Genomic DNA, 10,653 nt, shown 5'->3' with positions numbered 1-10,653 from the left:
ACTCTCTGTCTGGCATAATGACTATTTTGAAACACATTCTACTCATCTAGCCAAAGTGTTTACTTGTATTTTGTATTCTACTTCTGTCTTGTTCTAGACGTGACCTTTTCACAAAAGTACCTCATGAAGGAATGCTAGGTATAAAGGTTAGCTATAGTCAGATGACATTGCCTATTGGCAAGTTAACTAATGCTTGCCAGATTTCACAGAAATATGTGTTGGAAAGGCTTGCAAGGTGAACCTTGAAAGATTCTATTATAATCAACATAGAATTAGCATTGCAAAGACGACTTATTGATGCCTAGGTGTGATGAAAGTGGAAGTGAAACCTGAAGGAAACCTATTGAGACAGCTGACAGTTTATGCTCTTTATTTTAAAGCAGGTGGATGACCACCATTTATGAAATAAAGCAAAAAGATCCCCAGTTTCAGTCAGATGCAAAAAAGTGCCAACTCTTCAAACAACAGACTGGCTTGGTGTTGGTATGCCATCATAATCATCTGAGTAGTGCTGATACTGGTCAGTAAGAAGAGGCTGATGCAACTCATCCTTATTTTTCTTGACACGTACAATACATGCAGCAGCAGCAAAGATAATTGCAACAAGAACCAGTGCAGTCACAATTGCAATAGTTATCATCTCTGTGACACGGAGTGCCCGACCTAAAAGAAGGAAAACAAAAGGCAAAGATATTAAAAGCAAATGTCAACTATATGGATAAATATCAGAGGTTTAGACTGAAACTCAGCATTTGTGATTATTCACTGAGTTGGGGAGTTGAAATAATGAAATTTTTTTTGGATAATTCTTGTTCAAAAATGTAAGAAGATTTAGTCTGTCTTGCTCCACTCTAAAATCTGTTCTAGACCTTTCTTCTGCCACCTTGTTAGTGAAGATTTGCATTTTCTCTAGTGAGTTAATGAAGCTATTTGACATAGGAATAAGGACATTTGCAAGGTTAAGATGCAAACGAGAATTTCTCTTAAAATTAGGATTGGTAGTGGACACTTCATGCTGGAACAATCTCTGACTGGTACCTGTAGCAAATCCCAAACAACATCTGGAAAGTAAGGCAGGAAAGCAGAAAAAGGCCTTTACATAGACAGCAAATATTGTTGGTGAAATCTGAACAAATTTCAAGAGACAAAGATACAAAGGAAAAAAAGGAGAGGAAGTATCGAGGCTGTACATTTACCTGGCCACTCGACTTCATAGCTGTATCCCAGGTTTTCTGGTGCAGTAACAAACATTTCGTTATTGGTTACTGGAGGCCAGAAAGGCACCATGTTGTACTGTCGGTTATGTCCAATAGGGGCATTCTCCAGTGGGTATGTTGAGATATCTAAAATTGAAAGTTAGATCACATTTCTGTAAATAAGTTCAAAATAACTTGCACTAATTAATTTTTTGTTTCTAACTCAGGGTTTTGAGTTGGAATTCCCCAGAATTCTTTTTCAGTTGTTCCAGAAGAATTTGTTTCCTAGTGTGACAGATACAAAGCAGAGTCTCTGTGTTGTACAAAACCAAGGCCACTAATGTTATCTCTGGTTTTGAATAGAAATCACCAGTAAATTTTTAAGAATTCTGCCTGTGTTGAGCTTTTTATTTCTTCTCACTTGGAAAAGGAGAACTATGGCAAAGATTTTTTTCTGCCTTCTTGCTTTGCCTGATTGTAGCAGTGATGAACAAGGTGACAGTTGATGTAAATTCCAGTTGAATTTTTTTGCAACATTGTGCTAAATCAGAAGGAAGTTCCACAAACCAAAACAGAGAATCCCCAAACCAAACCAAATCAAACCAGCAACAACTACAACAAAACTCAAAACATAAAAGAAAGAGAATACTTTGTGGCAAGATTATGCCAAACCTTGTGATAGATTATGTAAGACCCACAAGGGGATACAATTGCTCTCTGAGAGCTGATATGGGAAAATTCATTGAGGCAAGTTGTGGAAGCTGCACAAAGAAGTCTCAGTTGTGCAGAAACAGCTGTCTTCTGTACAAGAAGGAAGAGGAGTATAGATTATCCTAAGGGAATAGAGTTACTGCATTGTGTGGAGGAATACAGTTGCTGCATGATTCATAAAAATAAAGAGTTAGGCTGAATTCTCCCGCTAGTCCACTGATGTAAGTCTCCTTCCTTCTGTTTTTTTTTTTTTTTCTTTCCTTAATTCCTGTCAAATCCTTCCTTCTGTTCTTCCTTTCTCCCTCCTTTTCACTTTCTCCTGTGTTACCTTTTTCTGATCTTTTTGGAATTAAAAAGGCAAGGGCAGAAACAGTAACCATCCTTTAGAAGTATATGGAGAAGGTTATTTAATGCTAGTAGTGTATCCCAAAGGTGGTAAAAATGAATGTGTATGGCATCTGTTCTTCCTTTGACAAGAAGAAAATAGTTATTTACTCCACACAACAGTGGAAAGTCCTTCCAGGGTTACAATGTCTTTGCTCTATGGAGATAGTGTATTCTCAAATACTGTTTTCTTGAGTTGTGCCTGCTGTCTCTGACCAGGTCCCTTCACAGAGAGTGATCTGCAATTGGATGTCAACGGGGTGAGAAAGAGAGTTTGCTTGTTACTACTTTGTATTTTTTATCTATATTAACTCTTAAATTTCCAATCCTCTCCCTAAATTAAGGGTCTTCTCACTGTCCCACAAGAAGGAGTTGAATTCTTGTGATTACAAAGACTAACAACCACCCATCCTGCCTCTGTCCATGGGAACATCTTACCTGCAGAATGCCGTCTCAGCCACTCGTCAAAAAGAGCATCTGTAAATGTGTGCAGGAGGACAAAAATGGGGTCATTTGGTGATAAATGAGTTTGCCCTCCCGTTCCATTCAAAAATAGATGAGCCAAGTTATGAAGACTTCGAACTGCTGGATCATATTTTCCTGAAGGATCACTGTACCCTGAATATGCGAACAAAGAAGAAAAGAAAAAATACCAGTGAAGATTTTGTTTGGAAATTGCAGTCTCAGATGAATACTTTTTTTTTTCTCTGAAAGGCCTTCATATTGTTATGTTACTTCATTTAAAACAAATGGGAAGCTAATCCTCTGTCTACTGACATTTGAGAAATGATCATGGATTGCATAATTTTCAGATTAAAACAGGCTTTATGAAAGAATGCTGAAAATGTGGACTGCAAAGCTGCTGGGTTCTACTACAAAAATGGCCAAAATAGCATCACAGCATGAAAATAGAGGTGTGTATATATTTAGGCCCTACATATCTTTCACCATACCATAATAGTTGCATGAGTTTTCTAACTGCTTACTAAAGCAGGTGTGTGTTCCCATTTATTCTAATGAGCTGTTAGGTTTCCATACATCACTTCTGTGCATGCTGGGAACACATATTGGAAAGCTTGATGTGGTCTGATATTGTTTTTTCAGTGAAGATAGGCTGTAGCTTTGCTTGTGCCCAAAACCTCATAGCACTCAAGTCAGATGTTAGGATCTGAGGCATCATGAAAACTACTCCTGTGTTCAAGCTTTGGCCAATAGTTCCAAGAAGGTAATTTTCTAAAGCCATGTTTAGACATCTAGATATTGATAGGCAGCGATTTGAACAGTCACTTCTTAATCTTTTCCTGTTAAAAGCTCTGGATCATTAGGATATAGAAGAAGTTGTCAGGATGCTGTCTGAACAGTATAAATCAAATCTTTAGGCTCTTTTCTCTGTTGGATGTGTGTGTGTGTTCTGGTGTCAGTGACAGAGAGTTTAGTTTTAAATGTGCAGAGCTTGTAGAACAGAGTTTTATGTCCCAGAGAGTAGGTCTAGCACATCTAGCAATAAATCTTGTACCCAGACCTCAATTTCTATTTCAATACTATTGCATTAAGTACTACTAGAGCTTTCAATTTATATTGCTTTCTTTTATTTTTTTTTTTTAATTCAGATACAAAAATAACTGCTAGAAGCACTTGTTTGCTTCATTTAGGGATGCAGAGGCATCAATCCACAGGCAAGGATTGTGTTTTCAACAAAGGCAACTTGCTAACTATGCGTCAAGGATCTGAAGTTAGTTTCTACTTAGTATACCAGAAGCAGACTTTTGAGACTTTTACGCATTTTAAGAGACATAAACTATAAAGTATTTTCCTAGAGCTGTTTCCACTTAATGCTGAACTAATAATGGTGGGAAAAATGTGTTCTTCTTGTCCAATAGCCTGTCTCAAAACTCGTACTTCCAACAGGAAGAAGTGTCAAGTTTGCTCCCTGACTTAATTGAAGTTGTTCCAGGTGTTTTTATTTGCCATGTTTACCTTCTACTGTGTTACGGAAACTGTCTGTTGAATTGGAATAGAATGGAGGAGTGTCAAATACACCAACTTCCAAACACTGGGCAACATCCTCAGGCTCTGGGAGACGCTGTACCATAGGTCGCGCTACATTTCCAGCTGGATTTCTTCGGATGGGACCACCCTCAGTACCTGGAAATAGAGAGAAGAGAGAAAACAAGGTGAAGAACAGTAGGCTACAGAATGAATTGCTTTCATCACTGAGCCATGAAGAAAAAAATATCCCTCACAAATAACATTTACACTGAATGAACTGGTTGATTCCTGATGTTGGGCAAAGAATCCTCATGGAGCTCTGTGCTTTGGATTCTTGCTTTAGGATATAAAAAGTTGTCTAAAAGCTTCTCACTGAAGTTTGTTGCTCTCTGAGTGATTTAGGAAAATTTCCTACAGATTTTCAATATGATTTCCTGATGAGACCTAGGCCAAGATTATTGAGGATGTCCTGGTAGAGTAGCTGGGGAAAAAATTACGTGAGTGACTAACCCAATATTGGGGGAATTCCTATTTTTTTCCCCAATTTCCATGATGTGGCTTATGTGAATATATAAGAAATTTACTGATAGTTAAAAAATTGTTTTAATTTCAGTAGGTATGTTAGAATCTGGTATTATTCACTTTCAAGACATGGTCCAAATAGTTATGGGGATTTGCTAGATCTTCTCATTTTAGGAGCAGAATGGCATGAAGGTGATAAGTGGAGTAGTCAGAAGAAAATTTAAAGTTCAGTTATGAAATAACATTGCCAGATTTAATTATTTATAGTGAAAGAGATGAATTCGTACTCCATAAGAAGGGAAGGCAAAGCATTTAATCTTTCTTCTGCTACAAGCTCTTGATAGTGTGTTTTATCTCAACAGATCGATGAAACATGGATCAAGAATATTCATAACAACTTTAAAACCTTTGGCCTGGAAAAAGCCACTGCAATGTAGAGTATTATATTTATTTTTTATTAAGAGAATTTTGTCTCCAGATATTTTCCATTGTTCATACTTACTGTTACAGATGGTTCCCAAGGTTTCATAATCTTCTACATTTTCACATAACACTCGCCACTGAGAGAAGATTGAATTCTGGCTTATGAGAGAGACATCAAAATTGCTTCTAGCTCCCATCAAGTCATCTGAGCAGATATCACATGTATTTTGTCCTGTTGCAAAGTTCCAGTAGGGCAGTCCGAAAGTGGGGTCCTGAAGCATGTTCTAAACCACATAAGTATGGTGTTACTAAGTGCGTGACACAGACAGTTATAATATCTACAGCCAGAAGAATGCTAAAACAGCTAAATACATCTTAGTAAAAGTCAGAATCCTGCCTTATAGAAGAGAACAATTCCATGAAAAATTCACAAAGAAGCTTTTGGTAGTTTTTCACCGTGATATTTTTGTTCAATGGAACAGAGAGCTGTTCTACTGAACTGAATTGTGAACCTCTCCCATTACTAAGACAGTATTAGTGTCTTATTAGACAAATATTTTTAATGGCCTGTCAGCAAGAGCAGTGTTTGTAGTACACATAATAATTGTGTCAACTGTGGAACTGAAGAAAATGTAAAGAATAGGGATACCAGCTTTTCCAATTGGCATTATTTGGTTCTAGTCTGGGTTGGAGTTGAACAGTTCTGGAGTTAGCGAGGCAAAATTACTTTGACTGATGATCAAGTCTACTGACATAAATAGAAATCTATATTAAATCACAGATAGATAGAACTTCTCAGGGCTTCCACATAGAGAAATGCCAGTGATGACAAATGTGTGTCTTGGAAGGAAGTTTGTGCCTCAGCCTGACATAAAGCAATTAAAGCTTTATGTATAAACACTGAACTGATTTCAGACACTATTTAGTCCTGACCTTGAAAACTTAATTCTTGCTTTTTTAAGAAGATGATGCTGTATAAAATACTATACCCATTTTATGAACAGGACCACATAAAAGAAGGAAAGAAAGAGAATCATTGATTTATGGAACAGGGTATAACAAACCACTAATTTCTCTAACCAGTTACACAAATTAAATGCAATTCTGAACCCTTAAGCCATCACTTTCTTCAGACTTTCTATTGCTTTGGTTAATGTTGTTCAAGAATAATGGCCTTGAGATGAAAAACACAGCTGAAAATAACATTGTTGGTCCAATAACATGTTTTATATTTAGATTATATCTTTCTTCCAAGATATTTTTATGGAAATTTTATATTTTGTATTACTCTGATTAAAATACTATATTTAACATCCCTATTAAAGTGACAGTCTGGAACCTAAATGCACCCTACTAAATTTAGTATACTGAAATTGAAGGAGAATAATTTCAACACATAGGAAAAGTTGCTATCATTTTTTTTGCCTATTTTAATATGGAGTGAAGTTCTTTAACTGCACAAAACATAGCATGCATACCAGTAAACTTTAACAGGAACTTCACCTGCATGTCTCTTTCAAGCTGCAATAGATGGTACCTATGCCATGTGACAAAAGCTGGTCCCTCATGAGAGAAATCAACTCCTCCAAAACTTTGCTGCCCTGGGCCAAGGAAAGTCTTCCTGACAGAATAATAATGAGACCACACGAAGTAGTTATAAATGGAGATATTCTCGAACTGCGGTGTGTTGCCATCTGGTCCAAAAATTTCTTCACGTCTTCGTGTGGCAATAACGATGTCAGGGTGGACTGTCACCTTGGCTTGGTGTAAGGCATTCACAAAGCGATTCCTTTCTTCTGGACTTAGATCCAAAAGATTCCTTCTGACTGTGATAATACAGAAGAAGCAAGTTACCAAAGTAATAGATACTAAAGTCTGATCTCATAGAACTTATTTATTGCGTTCCTAATAATTCTGGGTAAGTCTCTTGTTCTTCAACTGTTCACCCTGTTTTTTATTGGGGAAACTCACTGAGCATAAAAAAAGAGATGTTATTATTTTGAGAAAAGCTGAAATAAATTTAAATAAAGCCCTAATCCTTGCAATTTTAGTTCTTTTAGAAGTACTGTTACAGATTATCTTTCCATCCTGCAAAAAAAAAAGACAAAGACATTCTTTGTCATACAAACTTTTCAGAACTTCATCCAAAATACTTAAGGTTTCCTGTGGTAGTAGTCTACAAGAAATGAACACTATAAACCAATTTATAATAATCAGAAACTCTGATTTTTTGGCAATTCAATGAAGAACTAATTTTTTAATTCATGAACCTTTGTAGGAAAACCAGCAGATTCACAAGTGAATTATTCCAAATTTCACACAAAACAGTATCTCTTTAATCTGACATAATCTTTTATCTCTTATCTCTTAAACCTGACATTATTAACAGTTGCCACATATTAGTCCTTTTTAGCAGTATATCTCAAACTAATGAAAAAATATCATTGTCCACACATAGAGAGTGAAACAAGGAAGAAAACTGACTTGTTGAAATAGCAGCATTTCAGCAAGAAGAACTGAGTTCGAATCACTTCAGTCCTTCTTTTATCTGGTCTGAGAAAATTTCAGACTAAGTTTAGACTAAGATGAATATAGAATTCCTCACAATTGTTTTTCAATATTTTCTTATTGCCATTACAAAAAACACTGTAAAAATCCATAACTCATTGCCCAAATTAGTGGTAGATGATGTTGATACAAGAAGCAACAGATCTTCAGCATGAATCTATATAAGGAATAAAAGTGAATTATGTTTCACTAAAAAAAATTGATTCAGTGAGGGATATTTTAGCTTCTGCAAAATTTACATAAAGTGTTTCCTGAAACATTAATTTCATCCAAGGACTGTGTACCCTGAAACAGGCTTTTTTGTTTTGCAGTCAGAACCAAACTGACATGCTAGGCCTCATGACTGAAATTATGGGTTTTTTGTTTTTGTTGGGTTTTTTGGTTTTGTTGGTTTGGTTGTTTGGTTGGTTGGTTGTTTTGTGGTGTTTTTTGTAGTGTTTCAAGTAGATAACGATAATTGTCCATCTAATTTTGATTTACATAGGGATTTCAAGATTTTCATTTTCAAAGTATATGCCTGAACCACAATAAAGAATTGTGACTATTATTAGAGTAAGTAATGAACTGAGAACACACCAAACTGCATTGCATAGCAATTTAGTATGGATATGCGAACAGTAATCAAATAATTATTTTTAATATCTGAGCAGCTGGGGCCAGGTCTATGAATGGGCAAAAGAGGTGACCTCAATGTGGAAACTTAAAGCATAATAAGAAAGTAATTTACACTTTTTAAACTCATGTTTTCATGCATGATATATCTGATTTATGTGGCATTTTAATGCAATGTAAAGGATTTAATGAGAGAAAAGTAAAAAGTGCTCTTGTACATTCTAGAAAATCACCTAAAAACTGCTGTTTGTCTGTCTCTAAGTTTGTATGTCAAGATTTATCTCTTGATTATTCTTCAGAGTTGTTATCATTGTAAAATAGAATAGGCCAGAATATCAGAGAGTGCAATCTGGTTTAGCAGACCCAATTCATATGTAATACTTTCTGCTTTCTAGTTCAGCTCCTGGAGCTGAAAGGATTTAAAAAAAAAAAAATTCAAAGATTTTTCCCATAGCCATCAACAAGTTATTATTAAGGAATTGTTGTTAAAATTTTGATTTGGTAAGTGGTCCTTTGTTAACCCTTGTTGGAACATGCTCTTACATTCATGGAATGTTCTCTTATCTACTGAAAAGGTCAGTGCTGATTTCTGTTTCTGCAGAGAGAAACACTGCATATTTGTTTCAGGACCTCATGTTTAACATATCAGGAGAACCCATTGCTCATTTGGGGAGACTATGGATTTTACAGGATTTCAGTAACGTCTTTGAAGTTAAAAGTGTTTAAGCTTAAAAATAAAGACTGAAATCTTGTCCATTCAGATGGTTTTCAGATGAGAACAAGGATCTGTCCCCAAACCTGTTTATCTTTTTTAATTTACTTATAATATTCAACATTTTTCCCATTCTGCAAGGATTTAATATCCATTAAAAAAAAATAAATCTGTTTAGTGATATGCTAGACTCAACTGAAACTGGAGTACTGAAGAAGGGCTTAGCACACCCTGGACTGATTAATTTGAACAGTCTACAATCATGACTAATGTTTTTAAAGACATTGACAGTAGCAAGAACAGTAAAAATTTACCACACCCGGTACATAGTTTAAAATTGTGTGAAGGGATTTTGAAGGAAAAGAACTGCTGTCACTATTAAAATAGTCACAAGGTATTAAACATATTGAGATACGTATTATTCCCAGACGCACTCACAAACACAGGTACATGCCTATATGTACTGTTTTACTCTTAAATTCAAATAATACTTTTTTTTTTCAATATATGTGTTCTATTCTAATAGAATTTCATGCATTGACTACAGGTTTCTTTTCTTCCTTTTAATGGGTAGTAAGTACGTGTAATTTATACACATGCTGAACAGCTCCTCTAGCACCTGCCTTAATAACTCCTTTAGCAGCATACCTTTGGTAAATAAACGTAATGGACATTTTGTACCTTAAAGAGAACGAATCCACTGGGTACTCTTAGAAGCAAGCACTGACAAGGAGCAATTTTCATGCCGTATTTCTGATGTTCTTACCTATGTTGATCTGTTGGCTGCAGGTGGGTCCGGTCCAGCCTGGGCGGCAGGAGCCACAGTTGTATCCGGAGAAGTTCCCGTTGCAGCGGCAGGTCTGGTTGAAGAAGCGGACGGGCCACTGCTCACGGTCGTCCCGCCCGTCATGGATGTACTGTGGGCCGTGCGGCCGTGAGTCCACCGTCACCTGCACGCACCGGCCCCGTCCTGTGGACACGCCACACCGATCAGTGCCTGGCCCAAACACAGGGAAGTAGTCTGGGCAGCACATGCCGCTCCTCAGGGACTCCACAGTTGCGCACTGCCGAGGGAACTGGGCTCTGGCTTGGCCCGACATGGTAAGAAGCAGTAGTAGGGACAGGTAGAGCGGTGTGGGGATCTGCATGGCAGCAGGTCAGGCAGAGCCGGCTTGTTCCCAAAGCTGGCTGTCCACACACGCTGATTCCCCCTCCTGTGATGGGACACCCAGCTCCCTCTATGGAGAGAGAGAAAGAGAGAGAGAAAGCAGAATATAAACAAGTGGTACAAATCTCTGGGCTACCCCTTTCACCCCAGAAAGTTCCTTCTAACTCTGCACTTCAATACTCTATCTGAAAAGGTGACCAACTCTTGTTGTTCTTCTCATTATCTGCATGAAAGATGGTAACTAAGTAGATCTATATTTACTCATTAACTTATAAATTCTTCCAAAATGTTCATTCACATTTTATACTTGCCAGACACATTTGCTTCACTACCACAAAGTTCTAAAACCTGTCTGGTGCAGGTTTTCT

General features: G+C 36.9%; 1 protein-coding gene across 1 annotated transcript; it reads right to left on the bottom strand.

The window, feature by feature from the left end:
* Positions 1-457: 457 nt before the first annotated feature.
* Positions 458-10,265, bottom strand: TYRP1 (tyrosinase related protein 1; the record flags this gene model as incomplete). The annotated part of the gene is made up of 7 exons (XM_083883012.1): positions 458-663; positions 1,197-1,343; positions 2,730-2,909; positions 4,269-4,436; positions 5,305-5,509; positions 6,729-7,051; positions 9,884-10,265. The coding sequence occupies 7 exons, from the start codon at positions 10,263-10,265 to the stop codon at positions 458-460; spliced, it is 1,611 nt and encodes a 536-aa protein (XP_083739138.1).
* Positions 10,266-10,653: the final 388 nt, after the last annotated feature.

The sequence above is a fragment of the Zosterops lateralis genome, assembly GCF_965231275.1.
Source record: "Zosterops lateralis genome assembly, chromosome: Z".
Taxonomy (NCBI): Eukaryota; Metazoa; Chordata; class Aves; order Passeriformes; family Zosteropidae; genus Zosterops; species Zosterops lateralis.
Note: the sequence above shows the minus strand (reverse complement) of the source record. Positions and strands in the feature narration are given on the sequence as shown.